Consider the following 22012-nt stretch of genomic DNA (forward strand, 5'->3'; position numbering starts at 1 on the left):
TGGCTTGAAGTGTGAAGAATGACATTACTATTTAGGTATTATTCCTACAATAGTTCAGTGCTTTAAGAGCTGGGAGTATTTTTATTTTTCCAGCAGTTAGTGCTGTCAGGGGAGTGGAACTCCTGGCTCTCATTCTATCTTCTTTTTTTTTTTTTTTTTTTTTTTTTACATGTGACAACAGTGTAATCCCTGAGACTTCACTTTTTGCCGTAACTGTGTAATATTACAAGCAGAAAGGCTTTGCATCAAGGATTACAAACATGCATCTGGTTAGATATAAGAATAACAAGAACAACATGGAAAGAATGGGCTTAAAGTTTTTCAGGTAGGGCTCTGGATAGCTTCATTAATACACCTGCCTATTTACTGCTTTCAGTGATGTCATCTCTTGCCTACAGAAAGGAACTGAAAGTTGGGGCCCTGATTCCTAATCCTGGTCTACCTACATGAAAACACTGCTAGAGGTTGCCAAGCGGTGTGGTGTGTATTTGAGTATGCAGAAGGGATGCCTCTGTGACAAGGGGCCTTCAGAGAACAGTACTACCAAGGTGAACCTGTTGCCTCTTGCTTTACCCAAGGATGTGTCTGTAGGTGCTGTAGCAGGGTGTTCTGCCCTGCCCATGCTGCAGACTGGGTCACTATGCCTGCACCACTGCTGCTACTACATGGCTGGGACTTATCCTGGGTTTCCTAGCCTTGGCATGCAGTCCTCCTAGGACTGAGTATGTGATACAAAATGGGACAGCTTGGCATTTGCTCCTTTGCCGTCTTGAGCAGGTCAGTTATTTTAATCTAGCCTCACATGTAGTTCTGTCAGCTGTGCCGGGGGTGGAAATGAAATCGGAATGAAACCTTCTGACCGAGGGCAAATGCATAGGAGAAGAGGGACTGTGGGGAGTTAGCTGGCTCACCTTGACCCAGAGGTCAAGGCACTGGTGGGTCTAGTTTCAATTTGGTTTTGAAGGGCGTGGTGTGAAAACATTGTCAGACCCTGGCTAGTGTCTGCGTTGTAGCTCCGTGATCTGTTCCAGATGCTGAAGCTTGACAGGAAGGTCTGTCTGGTGGACCCAGCTGCCTCCTGAAGGCATGGTGAGAACCAACGTTCCTAATGCTAAAATTATGGCTCCTCAAATCCTCCTTGCTGCCTGTCCTTGCGAATTTGAAAGTGCTTTGCTGACACAGCAGCTGAGTAAGGGGCACAGTGTTCTCTGATTTTGGCAGACCAGTGCAAACCTGGTATTTAGTCAGAATCAGTCTGTAAGAAGTGGTGATTTTACACTGGTCCCATACAGAAGGTAGGTGTGATCTTTGCAATTCTGTAGGGGAGCGCCATTTGAAATCTGCCTGTGAAGTGTAGCTGTAGGGGCTCATCTTAACACAGATATGGTTTTTTTTCCAGCCCTGGAGTGGGGTTTGTAAGCTTAAACTGTAATCCTGCCTGACCATGAATGAAGGCCTTTAAACGTGATTACTTGGGATGAATGAGCAAGTAGGTGAACATGAACTGGTGAATAGTGTGCACTATGTAGTTGAATTCTGTTTCTTAATTTATGTACAAGACTACTTCTTCCCTTATATTTGTAATATAACTATCTTCCTAATTGTTGATCAAAATTTCATAGTCCCTGAATCACAGGGTTGAGACTTGACCTGTCCATATGCCTTTAGACTCTCCATGCCCTTTGTAATTCTCCTGTGCAGGCAGGTCTCCCTGTCTTCCTCCTGTCCCATCTCTTTGGGGGCTCCACAGTGCCTATGGTATTCTTTTGCAATTTTTTAATGTAATACTCATTTGTTTGCACACTTTGAATGTTTGCAGGAGTCTGACTCTAGAAACAATCCTCCTGACTGGACAGCAAACACTATCCACCTGACAAATATGAGTCAGATGTTCAGAAATGGCAATTACAGAAGAATCCTGTGTTTAAGTATGCTCTGAAGGAGGTGAAACTGTGCTGTCCAGGCTGAGAAGGTGACCTGTTAACAAAAGCCTGAGTTTGGATTGCAAGGGGAAGGAATCGACTCTCTTTGGATGGACTTGGTCACTTTGATATAATCAGATGGCTGACCAGACTATTGCAGTCTCCTTGTGTTCTCATTTCGGATATATTGAAATCACTGGGGACAACAGCATCTCTGCATGTGTAAAATGGATATTCTGACACTTTTCCTAGGACGGTCTTCCTGGAAATCCATCCGTATTTGAGCAAATAGCTCGCAGTGCTGACAGATCCTGACCTGAGCCTTTGACAGCAGCTTGGTTATTTACTGGCTATTGTTGTCTCTGTACCAGCAGGAAACTACTTGAGAATGTTTTTCTGTTACATGGCTTTGCAATCACTAATCTTCTACTCATCTTCCTCCCTTTTTTGCTTGCAAATGCTCTAACATAACTTCCCAAAGGAACTGCTGATTGATGTGCAGTCCCCACATTTTCTCTTTAATTTGTTCTTGTATGTATCTCTTCCAGATTGCAAACACCATTTTAACAGATAATACAAGATGAACGGTTTGTGAGAGGTGATGTAGCCCTATGCCTCTCTACCCTAAGCCAATGTCATCTCAATCTAAAGTATTCCCAGTGTGTTTGTTTAAGTTGTTCATCAAAATTTCTTGTGATGGGGACTCCAGTCTTCCCTAGGCAGGCTATTGTTGGAAAACTTGTCAACAGCTAACTGAAGTCATCATTGCTGTATGTAAGCTGGTTATCGCTTTCACTGTCCACAGCCAACACTAAGTATGTCTTTGTGCCCTGAGACTGTTTTGTGCCCTCTCTGTTATCTTCTTACCTCCCTGATGGACTGCATTTACAGAAATGTTAAGAGGTGCAGAGCAACATAGAGAAGACTCAGCAAGGATGTGAAAGGGCGACCAGGTCCTGAATAACCTGGTCTGGGTGCTGCAGCAGCTTTTTTTGAAAGAAATGACTAAGTTGCAAGAAAGCTGTCTTGCAGGCCAGGACTTAAAAGCATGGTAGCCAGCCTTGAGGTCCTGGCTGGAAGATCGTATGACAAAAGAAACTGGAAGGTACAGAAGAATAGGGCCTGCTTTAATGATTCTTCAATGAGAAGGCAAAACTGGGCAGGAAGAGATGATCTTGGGACTTGATACAAAGGGCTGAATAGAAAAATTGTTGGAAAAAGATGTCACGGGGATCTTTGTCATGCTTTTGCTGAATAAAGTGTGTATGTTTAAAAACCTCTTTTCAGAAGATGCTTTGTGTTGCTTGTTATGTTATCAAAGATGGGAGTAGTGAATGGGAGTCCCCAGCTTTGGGGAAAGTCTTGAAAGTGTGTATTACCTACAAAAGGTTTCACAGAATTAGTGCTTGTTTCAGGCCCTTGGTAATGCAATCCCCTTTCAGTAGGATATATGGTCTTTATGACCAAGGAATTGGGGATGTATTTAAGAATTCCTGTTTTGGGCTTTAGCACATACACCTGTCCCTCAGGAGCCAAGTATGTATAGGACTCTAAAGTCAGGGTCTTAGGAAGGTCCCACTTACAACTCTGTAGTGTTGTAATTGGAAGCACAGTCTTGCTCATGAAACTCCCCAGCACATGTTCATAGCAGACTCTGTACAAGCATCATGATAAGATTGCTCTCTTGCACTTTGGTAATATTCTTACAGCTGCATGACTGTAATTTAGCCTTTTATAATTTACTTGGTAGACAAGGGTGGGGAAAAAAAAAGACTCCCTAATGGAACTGGGAATCAAGTTTGAAACTCCACAATGGAAAAGGCCTTTCTTTAGTAGAGTGGATCTGTTGAACATCAGTGCACATCCAGTAGGAAAATGCAGCCAGCATCTATGGTTTGAAAGGATTTTTTTTTCTTAAGTCTCCTTATTCATTTTAAGTGTATGCACTATTTTTTTTAAAGTTGGTACTTCTGTAGGGCTCATGCTTCTATACTAATATTAACTGAGCATTTTCAGTGTTGTCTGTGATTGTGGGCCAGAGCACAAATCTGAGCACAGTGTTAGGGAAATGCCTAGCAATTTGAGGGTCATCCCTCTAATGTTGTAGCTAAGAAATTATTCTCTGTTTCCTGTTTCATTCTTCCTTACATCTTGCTCGTTCCTCTTCTCACACTAGGGAAGTCTTATGTGTAGAGAAACTAAAAAAAATTTCCTTCAGTATGTCTTTGGTTGTCTGAAGTGGAGTTGATCTCCACCCCTTCCACCTATCCATCATTAGTTTGCAAGCTGGACGAAGATGCCTTTGCTTCCAGCTTGCTTATGCCTTTCTCCTTTCTTCCAAATCCCATTCAGAGGTTCCTTTTCACAAGTCCCACAAATCTTGGTCAGATGCACAGAGTAAACCCTCTTTATGGATATCTAATCTAAATTTAGCCAGAAAGCTCCCCTGGTTGTGGACTTCTGCAATAGCACTCTCCAAAGCACTTGCCTTGGGAGAAGGTGAGTGGCTGTGTGTTCTGTGTGGTGGTTGCAGGATCTGGATGGGTTCCTGCGCTACAGGTCTAGGGGCCTTCTGAAGAATAGGTAGAATTGTTGAGGAGAAGGAGGAAAAGAAAATGATACCTTGCTCTTAAGCTTCCTCATGCCCTGTCTGTTGCTGAGCTTTAGACCGTAACCTTTCTCCTGTTAAATGAAAATGTTAGTTGCTGTTTTTGCAGCATGGGATAAGAAGCTGTGCAGAAGGAAAATTTGCACTCCTTTCTTGCCTCCTCTGTGTTAAATTTTATTTCTGGATGTTGAAAAAGTCTGCTGTACCAGCAAGGCTTCCCAGAAGGCTTTTTAGGCTCTGAGAGATGGGTCTGGATCCTGCACACACTCTACATAATCTTCTTTCAAGCTTTCTGACTCCCCCCCCCCCCCTCCCCGTTTTAGGATGTGGTTTGCACTAATCATGATTAGTAGGTAGATCCGGTGCGTTGAAGAACCTGAGAACCTAGTACTGAACTCGTGAGGGGTTAGCATGATTTCCTGCAAAATTTTGTCGAAGCAGGGACTTTGGCTACCGTGCATTCCTATGTTGGTCTTTTGGTCCTTTGATCCAGAGCAGTATCTACTTCAAAAGCTGAAGTTAAAACAATGTGAGTCTTTTGACTACAGCCAAACATAGATGCTTGCAGATGTGAGTTTATTTAAAGCACTGGGTCTACCTAGCTCATGTTGAAATAGAAGAAAATTGCTGCAGGTTGGTATCTGCTGAAGCAGCTCTTTTTTTACTTTTTCAAGTCTAACCTCTCAGGTCTGTTTGCTTTAACTCAAAGGCTTCAGAGGTGTTGAAGAAAACCTAGAGCTTCTACAGATCCTTTCTAATTTTAACTGCTAGGACAGTTGGTGGTTTAGTATTAGCCAAATTTTGAACTCCTCTTAATGTCTTTTATTGGAAAAAAGGGACACACACACACACACACAAATGCAGCTTGTTCACCCATCCTAGGAAATAAAGAGAACTTGGACAGAAGGTACCAGTAATTCAGATGCAAGAATAGAAGTTAGCTATGCTGAAATTGCTCAAAAGGCTTTTTTTTTTTTTTTTAAAAATTCTGAAAAACCCAGTCTGTGCAAAGATACTGAAATGAGATTACAGTAGTAGCAGACTTGATTTGCATGAAGTTTTCCTCCTGTTCCTGTAGGTACAGTAGAAAGTGCTGAGACGGGATATTTAAGCACTATGGAGATACAAGCCAACAAGAATATCCAGTGTTACAAAACATGGTCTGGATGAGAAGCCTGGTGAAGACAGAGGGGAAAGCATACTAATGTGTCAGGTAAATAGCGGGTTGTTTGTTGGGGTTTTTTTACATATTTTTTTTTCTTTTTTCAAACCCAAGCAGGTTGGCAGTGGAGAGGGGAAAGAAAATCATTTCCCTTTTGGTGCCTCCAGCCACCACCTAATGAGCTACTGGCTGTGGACTCACATCTCACTGAACTGGCAAAGGTGAACGATGCTGAGCTCTGTAGTTTTCAGATTTTCATAGCTACGGGTGGAAAATATTACATGAAAGAAAGGAGGTGAACTGAGGTGACGATTCAGCTCCCCTGGCTGGATGTGCAGGGTGGGGAAAATAGATCCAAATCCCAACAAAAATCTGTCTAACCACAAGGTCGTGAATACCCATAGCTCTGCTGGTACTTGCTCCCCAACTGCTTATCACTGTCTTGTCTTCCATTTTATCCTTGCAATTCAAGGTGGAAGCCATGCTTTTTCTGATAGTCCTTGACATGCAGTACATATTTCTAGCTGTTCACGAAATAATAAGACTAGATTGATGCCTGGTTTGGTTTCAGTACGGTTTCTGGTGAGCAAGTACCTTCTTCAGAAATGCAACCATGCTCTTGTCCTGCAAGGTGGGTGAAAGAACATTCAGGGATTCCCATCGTTTCTTCTCTCTCTGTGTAATGAGTTTGTCAAGGGTCTGCCCCATTGGTGTAGCACGAGAATGCTTTTGTCTCAAGAGGCTGAGGGCTTCAAAAATACACAGAGCTCAGCTCGTATTATTTGTTGTCTTCACTTTCTTTTTCTCATTTAATAAAAGCGTATTTTTTTCATAGAAGAATAATGGTACTGAGTATGACTAAGGTCCATGTAGCCCTGTCTCCTCTTTTGAAGGTGAGTGTATCTGATCATCTCTCTGATCTCATCTGATCAACTCATGCTGAATTTCAGCACCTGAAACTTTGAGGTGAAGTCTTTTTTCTTACTAAATTGAGCTGGAATTTCAGTGCTTTTAAATTCTTCTCAGTAGAAGAAACTCAACTTTGCTGATTCAGCTGCTCATTCGCCATGACTCAGTTTGCAAAAAAACCTCCCCAAACTCTAAATCTGACATGCTGCAATGCAAACTGGTGTATAGGAATTGAGATTATTTAAAAGCATCAGCTCTCTTTCAGCATCCCTGGTCTGTGCTCCATAGTGTATTTTGATTTGGGGCATTACTCACTTATTGTCTACTCACTTATTGTCAGGCTGTATGCCTTTTGATGCGAAAATGTGATGCTGGTTTGACTTGGAAAGAATGTTCCTGTTCTTATGAAGTACTTAGTTTTTTCCTGCTACCTGTTTTAGCGTGTTCATGCAAATTGGTGAAACCCCCTGCTGATTACAAATGTCAAAATGTGAAGTAAATCAGACAAGCAAGTCTAAAAGGAGTAGGGGTTTTGTCTGCAAACCTTCATGATTCAGGACAACAATCACCTCTTGACTGAGAAATGTTAGGAAGAAATTGCTCAAAACCAAAGGCTTTTTTTTAGAATAATGCATTATGGCATTATGAAGTTGTTTTCATCTTCTGTGGAAGGAGGTGAAACTTTTTGGGCTGTGAGTAAAAGAGTGCACATGGTTCTTGATGTCTTGAGATAAGCCAAGAAATCTAGCAATGAATACACAGATTTTTGTCTCTATAATAATAAATTCTTAGTTTCATTGTAGTGCTTTTCATCTGCAAAATGCCTTGTTTTACAAAGGAGGGCAGAGTCTTGATTTCTATGTAGCAGATGCACGAGATGAGATGGCTGAGATCCCTGGCAAGGCTGAAAGCAGAACCTTAAAAACTGCTTTTTTTTTTTTCAGGGAGAAGTAAAGAATAAGGGTGCTGCAGTCTATGCTGGGCATATCAGCTCTGGTCAATAGGCAGTGACAGACACGGTTGGGCTACTTCTGCCCAGTTTAAGTCTGCAGCCTGATATGATAAGGAAGCCAGTGCAGAGAGTCGAAGCCATCTAGTTAGCTGCAGGTAATAAAACATGGGATTTTTTTCTAAACATGACCATTGTCTGCACGAACACGACTGGGGCCAGTTGCGTTCTGCCCTCGTGCACCACGGTCTGTCTGCATGGGACTGCTGTCACAAAGGAGAAATTCCCTTTTGTTCAAAAGGCGCATCTGGCTGGTGGGTCTGTACAAGGTCTCACGTACTAGGTCCTCAGCCACTGCTTTTGGAGTACACGCATCTAGCTTGTGCCATTCACTGGACAGGCAGACGTGGCTTTTGCTGTGAAGGATCTCACTGATGGTTTTCTTGTTTTTTTGTTTGTTTGGTTTGGTTTGGGTTTTTTTTACTGTGTGTTCTTTTGCTTTTGCAAAGCAGTAACTTTGGCTGATCTTGTGGCCTCAGGTCTAGAAAACATGGAAGATTTTTTAGGCGGTGTCACCAAAATGAACATTGACACTAGCTACCTATTTGCTCCATTGTTAAGCAGTATCAGCTTTTCCACAGCTATTTCTGTAGAAGTAGTTGATGTTTCTAGAGCTCTTTTTACATTTTTCCAGGCACCTGGGAGCCTATACATACCCAGTGGTTTATGTTGGTATGATGGTTCATGAACTGGGCATGTGCCCTCCTGAAAATCCAGGCCATGTTCAGTCATGTCATATTATGACCGAGATCTTTATTGTGAATTACCTTGGAGAAGATGTAGGCTTTTTTCTGTTACACCACAATTAGTAGTTGCCCTGCATCTGTACAAACCCATGCCTGGAATTAATTAAAAAAAAAAAAAAAAAAATCACAGAAAGAAGAATTCTGCAGAATCTTGGATATCTAGTGCTGACCTTGCTTTCTCAGTCTCTGACACAAATTGTTAAATAATTATCACTTAAGAGTTGACCTTTCATAAATGCTACTTTGATGCTTATTCATTTAAATTTTATTCACATAGTCCCATTTTGATAAAGTCTATAAAACACTGTCATTTTTTTATACTGTAGAAGCAACAAAAGTTCATTTGCTAGGCAAATTCTCATGAACGAAGTCAGTAGATTAAAAAAAACCCAAACAACACAACAAAAAAACCCTTTTCTGTCTGGTAGTCTTCTATAGTAACATTCATCACTTTACTGAAATTTTGCTTCTAATGCTAGCTTTTTTCTAAATTCTGGCACATTCCTATGGGTATGTGGAATAAACTACTGTGGTGGATTTATTTTTTTAAAGTTGTTAACAAAAAATAACGTGTTAAGTAAGACAAATCCGTGAGTTCTTTTTACAGTTTTTGGTTACATGAGGACTGTTGAAATAATTCCCCAGTCAGAATAAAATTTTAATGAGAATTCAAAGCAGAAATAATGAAATATTTTATTTCAATAATGTTGAAAAATAGGCTGTGCTTATTCTAAGATAGTTTTAATCTGAAGCTGAAACAAAATGCAAACAATAGCATCAGGTTAAAAACTGTTGATCATTAGCCAATGCAGCCGCTGCCAAAAATCTGCTCTTTCCAGTGTTCAGATTTTCATGAAACTGCCTTTTCAAATGCAAAATTTTCTGCCAGTGTAGTTACAAGACAGGCATCCCACTTGTGTGACCGCTGCATGCGTAGAACATGAGCTTAAGCTGGCCAGGAAATGAATGGATTTACTCCGTGTCGGTGGGAGAGGAGGTTGTGGCACACACATTCATGCAAAAAGCTGGAGCAGGAGCAGATAGGAGCCAGCCTCCCCATGGGGGATTTTGGGGGTTCCCTAATGTTTCTGAGGAGAGGAAGCCAGTACTGATCTGCATTATGCAAGGATGGGTTGGTGAAGCAGAACTGAGGAGAAAACAGCCTAAATCCAAACTTCCTTTTTCTTTCCTTTTGTAAACTCTTCAGCCCCTTCTCTGTAGCGTTGCAGGTTTTTGTGTGACACCTGTGCTATGGGTTTCACTCTTCTAGAAAGCGTAAACAAGATTTTCGATAGCAAGGGCAGACCTGTGCTCTGCAGCTTCTCAGCACTGTTTGTCTGCAGAGCCTGCAGGCAACGTTGTTCCTTGTGATCAACCAGCCTTATTTTCTTTCCATTCCCGGTGCTTGTGAATGAGAAACAAGGGTGTAAGCAACAGGAAAAACCATCCTTTTCTTACTTCCCTATGTGCTTTTTACACCTTTCCCACATACTTTGGTAGCGGAAAAGGCAAGTCACTTGGTCTGCGGTCATGGTCTTACTTGTCAAATTTCAGTTTACCAGTTATGAGCAAGTACAGAGATCTGTTGTGGTCTTTCTTCGCTTTGATTAAGATACTTTTGTGTTACTACTAGCTGGTACTACTCTTTCTATTTGTCTGCAATGGTGACAGGTTAAAAGTCAGGGAGGGACCCTCTCTTCAATCTACCTGCCCAAACCACAATACTTCTATGGAGATATTTTAAGGAGCGCAAAGTCCCTGTGCAAAAGAGACAAATAACACTTTTCATGCAGGGATGTCCACCCGTTGTTCCAATCACTGTCCCAGGTACTAAAGTCTCTTCCTGAACTTGGCTGCCTGGACTTCTCGGAAAATGCTGATTAAATGCCACTGGCATCTTTTGAGCAGAAAAGTGGATCTGATAATGTCAATCTTCATTCAGTCTTTGTTGTCTTACAGGTTGCTAGCAGCACTGAGAATACCTTTTGTGAGGTTTTCACATCTGCGGAAACAGATCAGATTCTTGCAGATCAGATTCTTGATTACTTGCTATAGTTGTTAAAAGCAAAAGCAAGGGAACAAACATCTTCTTGGAATTTTAAAACATACTTACTGCCTTAATAGTTGTGATTTCAGGTGTTGCAAAATAAAAAAAAGCTTGCAGTGCGCGGTTACTGAACTACATATACTGAATACATGTTCTTACTTGTTTTGAAACAAGAGACTAAAACCCAGAGAAACTTCAACGCTTCCAAGAGGACTTGAAATAAAAAAAAAACCACCAGCACAAAACCTAAATGAGTATGATGCTTTGATCAATCATGTATTTGGGCTGCGTTTACACAGAGGATTAATTTTTTTCTCTTTCGGCCACCTGCAAACCCGAATCCTTGCTTTCTGGTCTTTTAAGACAGACAACACCCTCTGTGCCAGTAAAGAACGTCTTTTATTCGAAGATGGCATTAGCTAGTCATCTTCATCCACTTACCTCTAGCTACCCTTCACATTAACCTGTGGTCTTCCTCGCAGAACCTGGATCCAGATGGGGCCTTTCCTGGCTGGGCCATGTCAGATTTGGCTACCAGAAAGGGCACAGTGTGGGTGGCTCTTATCTGGAGTTCCCTTCACCAGGCTGAAGTGCAGATCCTCCCCAAGGAGAGCTAGGAGGGCCCTGAGATTCAGTCAAAAATGTGCATTGTGCTCATAATGTCTGAGCTCTTGCTCTGTGCCTCAGCTCCCCTAGCTATAAGACAGCAGCTTTTTAAAAATAAGGTCAAGTGGCCAGTGATGTGGAAGAGAAGACATTAATTACGCTTTTTAGTAGAGATATCATATGCATGCTACTACCATTTCTGAGAGTTCAGAGGAGGATCAGAAATAAATTAAGATCAAAGCCTGAGTGTGGCCTGTGAGCAGTCTTCTTTTGTGGCAAGCACATGAGGGATATGTGGAGGGATATACTCTGCAGTGTTGGTCAGTCATGCCAGTGCTCCATCAAGGAGTTGGCAGAGGACTTGGATTTTGCTGGTCTGGAACAGAGAGATGGCTTTTCCCCTTCTGAGCCTCATTTCTGTGAGAAGTGTCTTTGACTCAATGACTGTCCGATAACATGGGATTTTGTTGATTTTTCTGATGGGTGTTGCTGCTGGATGACTGTGAAAAAGAAAGTAATGCTGGAAGTATCTAACTCGGTGTCTCGTTGTTGATAGTGCCTGTTCCATTAGGGGTGATTTTTCCATTACTGCCAGTGGCACCTGTGTACATCATTGCTGTGTTACAATAAGATGACTGCAGATATGACCAGCACCACATTGCCTTTGAATGGTCTTACTAGTTATGCAAATGATAGAAATCTCACCACAGTTATATCGACTATTCATTTCCAGTCTCCTACTTAAAAGCTGCTTTCATGCCTGGAGCAGCGAAGTCCTGTTGAGCTCTCTGTAGGCATTGCCTTAAGCGCCATTTTAATGAACATTTTGATTGACATTACTAAATGACCCTTGTTTCTAACTGTAAATCAAGTCAAATGGAGATATTTGTGTAAAAGACGGGAGTTGATGAGGTTGGTCTCCGGCTATGTTGAGAGAGAGATGTTGGATAAAACTGGAAACCATCAAGAGCTCTTGGAGGAAAATGTGTGAGTGTAGATCCCTGCTGGCAGTTTTAGACTGGAAGCATCCTGGTAATAGAGGAGCACTGTGGTGCCTGTCAAATTGTACTCTCCTTCAGATCAGGTGTGCAGAGCTGGTGCCGGGACAGTAGCAAGCAGTGATAGTATAGAAAGGAGAATAGCAATTCCTTGCTGGCTCTCAGACTGGGAGTAGGCTGCCGACCATGATGCTTCTGCACAATTAAAAGGGATGAAGCCATCTTCTACAGTTAAAGGTAAGTGTGTAATTCAGCTTTCTGTTTAGGGAGTGACTGTGGTGGCCTAAGCACTGTATGAAAACAAACCAACCAACTTGTTTTTACCTGTTCAGTGTTGTTTGTACTTAATATAATTAAGCTGATTTTCCCCCTCATCTACCTTTCTATGGCGGCTTAGCACAACTGAAGAGAGGACACAGGCTGGCCTTCCGAAGAACCCTGATGTAAAAATGTGGGTTTAAGAATGAGTCAGCTTTGCTTCACTCAAATGTCTGTCCATTCTCTTTCATGGTTCAATAGGTCTGTACATCATTCATTGCTTGGAAACTCTTGTTCAGCTAAAATGACACCTTTGGTTAACTGACATTTTGAAAATCCCTGCTTTATTTTTGTCTGTATTAATACTATTCTCTTGTCCTTTCTCATCAGCAGGTTTCAAAGCCCTCTCTCAAGAGAGGAGTAGCATTATCCACTGTAGCTCGGTACATGGGAGAGGAGGGTTTGTTCCAGGTGAAAGCCACCCAGGTTTGATGAGCTCCAGTCCCAGGACCTGCATTCCTGAGCCCATTGCTTAAAGGTGAGCTCCTCCTTGCACCCAATTCAGCAAAACTGCTCAGAGCACAACTTTCAGCTTAGTTGCTCATCCAGCACACAACTGAGTAGCTGTGAGTCTTACTGGAAGGACTGGAAGAGGTTATTTGGGCAGAGAAACAAGGACAGCTTTCAACAGTGCCCCAGGCACCCTCTGCACCTAAGGCACATGTGCACAGGCTGTGAGGCACCTTTGAGTTTTGTGTGGAAAAGGGGCTTTACACTAGCTCCATTTATGGCAATGCTGCAGGGCTGCTGGGTGCGGCCCGTTAATTCCACACATGAGCAGATTTGTCGTCCTTTCCCACCACAGGGTGTGTGCCCAGAGCTGAACCAGCCTGCGAGCTGCTGGCCACCTCAGTGTCATTCTTCAACACCGCTCTTAGCCCCAGACCTCTCCTATCTCACAGTCATCAAGAGTCTACAGCTTGCTTTTTGCTTGTTGAGCGTCATTTTTGCCAGGACAGCACAGGCAGCCCTTCCCCTGATCTGAAAGGCAAGATTTCTTAAAAAGACCCATTTATTCTTACTGACTAGAAGGATCACAGAGTAGCACCAAGAAAAAAAATAACTGCAGTACAACTGTCTGGCTTCCAGTTTAGTCTGTGCACTTGGCTGATGAGTAGCTCAGCAGTTCACAGTGCCTGCACCATCAGTATCACATCTGTGACGACAATGTGCCGTGCTGGCTTGGGAGTGACATGTTGTTGGGTTCGGTGACATCTGTGAGACTTTGAAGCACCTGACACTTGCAGTTTGTTTTCCTCTTCATTTTCAAAATAGGTGATGGATGGCTTAACCCACCCCTTGCAGCAGTTTTTCCTAACTGATTTACTCAGTGGCTTGTAAGGTTTTGAGTAGTAAGAATTTATAGACTTTTTCTTGGGAAGGAAGACACTTTCTTCCTGCAAGCAATGTCTTCCACAGCTATTCTCATTAACTGCATAAATGCAGATCCTTGCTTGTCAGCCTCAGCAAACTGCTAATGGTAATGCATTCCCAAAATTAATTATGATAGATATGTGTGTGCATGAGTACTTCAGTGTGCTGCTTTTTATTTTCAGTCTTGTATCAGAGGTCATGTGGAGGTGAGCTTCCACTTACATTTCTTATATAGAGTGATGAGAACAATGGCACTACAATATTTATACATTTCTTCTCCAGCCCTTTCCTGATGTATTTTAATGTCTTGTCGGCTCTTTGCAGCTATGCCTGAATGCTGAGCAGGCACTTTGTTACTGATAGCCTAAGAAAAATAAAAGTCTTCCTGCTGAATGGTTGTCATCCAGCAAAAAGACACACCAGAAATATTTTCCAGTATGTATTTTTCAGCTCTTACTTTGTCTGGTACCACATTACTGATTTTTGCATCTTTAAAATTATTTTTATGCCGAAATCTAAACATTGCTGTGTGAGTTTCCTTCTTCTTCCAGACCTCTGATTAATATCATGTAGATCTCTTAGCGGCTACGGGGGCATCACACTCTTAGCATTTTGCTAGGATTCTTTGTGTTGCTAAGTTATGACAGGCCATTTCCACATGATCTCTCTTTTTACCTTCTTTTGTTTTGCCAGATACATCTCCAATGAATGAAAAACTGAGTCTTGGGGTTAAGTACTTTTGGAATAAAGAATATTCACTTTAAAAGATATATTCTTAACAAAGATGCTTCAAATTTATTCATACATGCTGGAAAGTAAGTTTTTTAAAACACTTTTATTCAAAAATATTTTAAACATTTTCCATGTTAATTAAAATACAGAATTGCTATCCTGAATTACTGTGATAACGTAATTCAAAATGCCTATATATACACCTACACATAGGCATATGTGGCAGCTTGGATACCTAAGAGAAAGTGTGTCTATAACACAATGTAATGCATTTGCTTTGCGTCTTTGTGCACGTAAAGAATATATTTTGTGTCCTTTTTCTTAATGACAAAGGGTGTATCCTTTCATCCTGAGATGAAACACTTAACAGTAGCAGGTACTGTTAATAGCTTGCTAAGAGTCAGAGTGAACAAGTTCTACACAGATCAGCTGTAGAATAAAAAAATATGGTAATAACCATCCTTCTTGAATAAATGAATTATTTTTCAAATGCACAGGCTGATGACACGTCTCTCCTCTGCCCCTCCGTGCAGGCCATCCTCTGTCTTGATGATGGTGAAAAAGAAGCAGCATGGCACAGTGCTTTGCAGAGAGCTGAGGCTGCTGTTACATCTGAGCAGTGATTTGTAGTTGCAGCCAATAAAACTTGCATGTCCATCTCCCACGTTTCACATCTAAGACACCTTCTGTCATAATATTCAGAAAATCTAGAGGCAGAAATCGAAGCTGAAGTAAGTAATTATCTGGCACTAGCTTATTGTTAAATGCACATGCATTTGCTTAGCTTTTCAAAGTTACTGCTTTTGTCAGTTTGCTTGCTGGTGAGTTCAGTGGCTGGTCTGAAACACATTACAGAGCGTCTTGATCCCCCGTAGATTGTGTGTGGAATGAATTAGTAGATTCAGTGTGATAAGTGATGTGAACTCCGCACCACTTGCAAATATCTCCAGGCAACCGCCAGTTCTTAAAAAGCATCTTCACGTACTTCTTAAATTTTTCCCCCATGAAGAAGTAGATGACTGGATTGAGGCAACAATGAAAAAGGCCGAGGATTTCCGTTACCTGGAAAGCATAGTCCAGATTCCTGCTCACTTGACAGTCTCTAATGACTCCCATGATTTCCAGCAGTTGTAAGAAAATAACAATGTTGTAAGGGGTCCAAAAGAAGAAAAACATGATCATGACAGCAAAGATCATCCTCACAGCCTTATTCTTTTTCTCATTTCTACAGTGAACTAATGTCTTAATGATCATGGAGTAGCAAAATGTCATAATTATAAAAGGGGTTAGGAGCCCTAAAATGTTGATTTCCAAAGTGGAAAAAATTTTCCATGTCGTGAAATTGCCTGGATATCTTGGCTTGCAGGTAGTATAATTATGTTCGTTAAAAGATTCTCTAAATACAAGTTCTGGAACTGAGGCCGAAAGAGCTACTAGCCATACAACAAGGCTAGTAATCAAGCCGTGGAAGGCAGTCCTTGCTTTCAAGGAAAACACTGCACGAACAATTGCCAGGTATCTGTCTATGCTCATAAGCATAATAAAAAATATCCCACTGTAAAACCCAACCAGGTAGATCCACGAAATGATTTTGCACCAGGGAGTTCCAAAAACCCATTGGTCTATTGTGAAATAAGACCAGAACGGCAAGGATAAAACAAAGAGCAGATCTGAGATGGCGAGGTTTAGCAGGTACACATCAGTCATGCTCTTCAGCCTCTTGTATTTGAAGAGGACCACAATGACCAGAATGTTTCCCATAAGCCCAACCAGGAATACTAGGGTATACAGAACAGGTAGGAAGGAGGCTGCAAACCTCTTGACATTTTCCTTACTGCATGGTTTTGGAGCATCGTTATAATTTTCGTAATAGTCATATGAGGTTGAGATTTCAACTTCAAAGGACTCCGTACTTGAAGACCTCATGTTTTTTCCCCAGTTCCTGAGAAGGAAAGAATATAAAAATGTCAGTGACTTCCAGTGCGTGAAGACCGTGTGGTTACTCTGCAAGCCTGAATCACTAGCCACAACTGACTTGCAGTTCCAGCTCACTTCCCATTACAGGTTCTCAAGCACTATTTAAGCATTATGGGACACATATGCACACTTGCAAAATGTACTGTCCTTAACATGCATGTGCTCAGTCCTTGCAACACTGTGCAACTTGGATGTCAAGCACGCAGAACACTGTTCAAATGGCAGAGAGGAAAGCAAATAGGAATGAAAGGTATGGACCACAGACAGCATATCAGAGAGGGATAAATCCTGTGTGGAATAAAGTAAAAAAGCAAAGCCACTATTCGTAGCAGTTCAGGATTACACGCGCCTTTCCAATCAGGCAAACATCATCATAAGCAGACAGTAATAAAAATGCGTCTGACTCTCCCTTCTAATGAAATTATGCTTACTGAAAGCTGACGTGAGTTTTCGGTACCTGCTGTCTTCAGTGGCTAAATGAATAACAGGAATTTGTCACATTCGTATGTATGTTCTTTTCTAATAGGAAGAGACAGAGTTTTAAGTGATGTTACTTTGAGGTAAGTAGCTTGGACACAGTGCAAGTATATTGCTGATATATTACTGTGTGTGTTATTCACATCACAGCAGGTGTCATTTTTTTAGCCTAACATACCAGAATTTTTCTAAGCCTGAGTTATGTCCTTCCCCTTTCTCTTTATTTTTATGAATGGAAAGCAGAAGAAAAATGAATCTCATTGCTTTATTTGTCTTTGCACTGTATGTTGCTGCTACATAACAACAAACATTGACTATTGTTAACCTGACCCCTACTGTGTGTAGTCCCAGGCATGACACCTCTCCAGCCTACAGTTCTGTTCTATTACATACAGAGACGAATTTAATCTGAATTACAAGTCACAGGGACAAAACTGTTTGACGCTGATGGTCTAGAGATGACAGCTTTGCAACAGCTGCACCTAGACATACCTGAATCTAATCTAGGTTCAGCATAATATACTTAAATACTTAAAATTGAAAACATATGCTTACAGAATGCACATACACCCACTTCTGATTATGCAGGATTTCTTAAAACTGCTTTAAAAATTACCTGAGCAGCAACAAAAGGTCAATGAAAAAGCATTACAGTCACATACACGATGAGAGTACATGATATACAACTGTTTCAGCTACTGAATTTTGTGAACTTTACCTTTTCTCTTCCTTTCTTCTCAGATGATTTGAAGAAGCTTCTTTGCTCTAAGGGTACAGAATCAGTTGCTTCTCCCCAGGTAGCTCTGTCAGGGAGGTGCTGCCTGCACAGCAATATCCAGCAGCTGCAAAAAGCAGATGTCACTAGGTAGCTGTGTCTCTTAACGGAAACTTTGTACTTCCTTACAGATTGTATCACAAGTACTTCTCTCCTCAATGCTCATCAGAGGTGGTCCCTTAAATGCAGAAATAAAATTAAACACCTCTTATAATGTGTGAGGAAATGCAAAGTTTCCACTGAGAGCCTGATTACTGAGTTAAAGCAGCTTCATCTTATCCAATAATCATTAAAGTAGGTGTCACTAAGCAGCTTTCGTTCAACAGAAACCTTGTTCGTTCTTATGGGTTGTAAAATACATCTTAATCTCAGAAAAAAATAATCAAAGGATCATCTCTAGTGAGCAGAGAGGAGGAATGGACTTGGTGGGTGTGTGGGAGGTGTGTTTCTAGTCCTTCTCTGCCAGATAACTGATTTTGCAAGGTACGCTATGTAATTGCAGAAGAAAAGAGCTGTACAGATTTAGTGTAGGATAGGCTCCTTTTATTCGTTTTTGTTTGATCTTCCTAACTCCTACTTATCTTGCTAAGAAAAGAAATGAAGGCATGTTAATTCATGCTACCTTTTTGCTTGGTGTCTCCTGTACCGGGTTTTATATGCAGCAAATGTACCTCCTTCCACTGACCTGGCACAAATGGTAATAGTGGTCAAAATATTGCATTAGTAGTAGGGTGTGTGCATGCATGCTTGTGTGGTGTAAGGGCAGAGGGTGCTGAGGCTTACCATGGTTCTTGTCACAGCAGGAAACTTAGCAGCTTCTATGAATTTCTCCTGAGAGTGCAGTGGGTCCTATCTGTCTTTTGGGGGATCCTGGGAAGGGAGAAGAGAGCACAGAGGGCATGTGCTAGTCAAATGGGATGGGTTTGAGTCCCACCAGCAGTACAGCTGTGCTAGCAGCTGGCAAGTGCTGCTCTCCTCTGTGTCCCATAAAAGGCCAGCCAAGCAGAAGTAAAAGCCATTTCTCACCAGGGGAAGCTGTGTGCTTGTTAGCATGAGAAACTGGAGACACAATGAGAAGCAGAAACAAGAAAGCTACAGGAGGTGGTTGGGTGGGTAGGAAGAATCATAGATCCCTGTCCAGGAGAGATTATGTGTCTTCTAGTTCAACCTCTGGTGTTACTCCAGACATGGGTATAGCTTTTGTTCAGTTATCCTATATGCTGCTATCCCATACGCCTCTGACATTGTTACTCCACCCGATAACTTACATTTGGCTGAAGTGTTTCTTCCAGAAGAGCTTGATCTGAAGACAGTGTGAGATGTGGGATCTATTGGTTTCATGTTTTGCCAGAATAAAACAATTGTACGGGAAGTAGCTTCTTTCGTGAGCTGCATCTGTGGAGGTTTTTAAATCTGTCACTGGAAGATGTTCCTCCAATGCAGGTTATTGCTCTGCAGATCATGTACATCTACTCTACAGTTTACTAGCAGTCCTTTAAAGATGTGAACATCAGATATGCAGGCAATACTGGTACCAGTTTCATCAGCTCTGCTCACAGAAACTAGAAGCTGTTCCTCTTGCTGCTCTTTTGTCTGTGTAAGGGCCTCATTAATCTCTTTTTTAACGTGTTGTTGCACTAGGGGCACAAGTTCAGCTCTTCACTCACAATAACAATGATATAAAATCTTTCTTTAAGCAGCTGCTTTTCAGGAAAAAAAACACCTCTTGCTCTGTAGGCATTGTTCTTTCTTAGTTTTGCCTGTAATGTTTTTGCCTCAATAAACCACTATGTGTCTGTGTGCTTATCTTGTCCCACGCATTAGTTTTTACTCCATCAAACTAGGTATCTCCTTTGAATTTCATCAGTGGTAATTTTTCTTGATTTCCAGATGAAGTAGTGAATAGAATTGAATCCAAACACAATTTTTCTTCTACGCTGTAAGAACCCTTCTTGCTTAAGGGATGATTTCCCATCATCAGCAACCTTTTGAGGTCTGTCGACCTGTCCTTAGCACACATGGCACAATTCAGATATGATGCTGATCTTTCAATTGCACTGTTAGCAGGGATCAAGTCTGCAGCCTTATGAATGCCTGTTTAGCATGATTCATATGGCACTGGCCCGAAGAAAGGACCTATTTGGCATTTTGCCTTTTGCCCAGTCCTTCTTTGGAAGACTTTCAAGTAGGGAATGCTTCTTAAGCAGCTTTTTGTATCTGCTTGCTGCCTTGGGTGGAAAGCTGGGCTGCTACCATTGGAGGAGTAGGGCAGCAAAGGCTCCTTGTCAGGGCACATGTGTGCAGCTGTGGTGGGTTGGAGAGGAATGGCTGGACTACACTGTCTTGCAAAGCAGCAGTTGTGTTGCAGAAGCCTGCCATACCAATGCATTTCATGCTGCATCAGCAAATGGGAAGGTCTGTCTTTGTAAGGAGACTGAGCAAGAGCGTGTCTGCAGAAAGAGAAGAATGGTTGTGGCTAAAGACAATAAAAACTTAGGATGTATGAACTCCAGAAAACGAAGCTAAAAAAAAAATACCTGCCACTTCATTAAAATCAAGATGATAAAAAGGAACCCTGAAACACCTTCTGATGGCCTACCAAGGAAAAGAGTCCCTGGAACAGCCTGCAAGGAAAACTGCAGAGAAGACAAAAAAAAAAAAAAAAAAAAAAAAAAGAAATCTCTGAGCAAATGAGATGTTGCAGAAAATGGATGACAGGTGTTGTGAGTAAAGGTCCTGCAAGGGCTTGGAGAGAAAGAAGAGTGAAAGGGACTAAGTATAACTGTAGTCCATAGTAGGGGAGCTCTGAGGTCCCCTTCTAACATGGCAGTGTATCTTTTTTTCAGCTCTTCCTTGGAGAAGAACCTGGCAAAGACTGACAAAAGAGGGATGGCAGGAGACTGCGAGGTTAAGAGAAAAGGGGTAAGGGATCTCAGTGACTTGTTGCTGTAAAACTAACAGGTTGGTAGGGGAAGGGCAGAAGAAAAATCTTACCTCTTTACTAGGTGGTATCAGGTATGTGGCACTGACCAAATAAATCACGAGAGTGCAGAGAGGTGGACCAAACCTGATTAGCCTGACTGGGAGGAGATTAACATTTTATATAAGATTGGGGGGAAGAGGGGGGGCGGTGCATTAAAACTAACAGAAAAGAACTTAATAAAAGCAAAAAGCAGAACAACCCAAACCATGAAAACCTTGCTTCTCACCAAAAGATGATTTCAGCCACTGCCACCTTTTACAGGAAGCCTTACCATTAACTTGTCATTTTATGGGATGCATAAGAGTCTTGCCCAAGGAGTGACCGGAGATAAGACGTTTATCTAACCCGCTAGCTAGGCTGTGAGATACTCACCACTGATATGCCAGTACACCATCCATTCCCTCTGATACCAGTGTTGGCCGTGGATAGATGATTCAGAAGTGTTTATTAGAGAAGTCATCATCTGGAAGAGACTGCCTCAGGAGAGAGGCAGCTGACAGTAACTAAGGATAGCCAACTATTGCAAAAATTGTGTGGATCAGTGCAGGATCCAGGCTGCCAAAGCTGGACAAACGATTACATTTCTCAACAAACCATCCTCTCCAACCCCTTCTTGCTTGGTCAGGCCTTGTGCAGTTCTTCTTTTGCAGTTCAAATGAATTTTGAATTGCAGTTTGCACATCTGTAGTTCCTATCCTTGCTTGTTAGCAAAGTGTTTGTGCCACCTGTTTGTTGTGCTGTTCCTTTCCTTGTAATTTTCAATTTATTCCAAATTTCCTGTGTATGACTAAAACTGCAACCATCTGACAGAGAACTAAAAAAGGAAAGTGAATTAATTTCCTAGCTTTAGAGACAACCACTGTCTACGCTGTTGTCCCGGGTGATTCAATCATAGTTTACTTCAATCTTTTTGAATGTACGAATTCCCTTTGGCTAAGACAGCTGTTTGTGCTGACGAGCAAAAGATTTAAGCCCAAAACATGTTTTCCTTGCTCAACACTGTGAGTTGCAATTCCTCACATCTTTTTTTCTTTCAGTGGTCCAGTCCTGTGCATTCTGCTGTTTGTATCCACTGGTGATTCTGTGAATGGTATTGGCCATTATTTTCCTCAGCCTAATTTGCTTTCTTTCCATGTGCTGTGCTTGCAAAGCTGCTAAATTCAGAACACCTCATAAAAAAAGAACTGAAACCTCAAACATGACAGAAACAGTTGTTTTGTATGCTGAATTTTACTTAAAATAAAAATCACTGATGCAAACACCATGACTTGTATTCTTCTTAAATGTGAAATGACACCGTGACGATCTTTCTTTGTCTTGTTCAGTAATCTATCAAATGTTCCCAAGCTGTTTCTACAGGAAGATGACA

General features: G+C 41.6%; 1 protein-coding gene across 1 annotated transcript; it reads right to left on the reverse strand.

Moving 5' to 3' along the window:
• Positions 1–14515: 14515 nt before the first annotated feature.
• On the reverse strand, positions 14516–16357 carry CCR4 (C-C motif chemokine receptor 4). The gene has a single exon (XM_009930530.2). The coding sequence runs from the start codon at positions 16355–16357 to the stop codon at positions 15281–15283; it is 1077 nt and encodes a 358-aa protein (XP_009928832.1). The 3' UTR covers positions 14516–15280.
• Between the last annotated feature and the right edge of the window lie 5655 nt (positions 16358–22012).

Source organism: Haliaeetus albicilla, chromosome 2, assembly GCF_947461875.1.
Source record: "Haliaeetus albicilla chromosome 2, bHalAlb1.1, whole genome shotgun sequence".
Lineage (NCBI taxonomy): Eukaryota > Metazoa > Chordata > Aves > Accipitriformes > Accipitridae > Haliaeetus > Haliaeetus albicilla.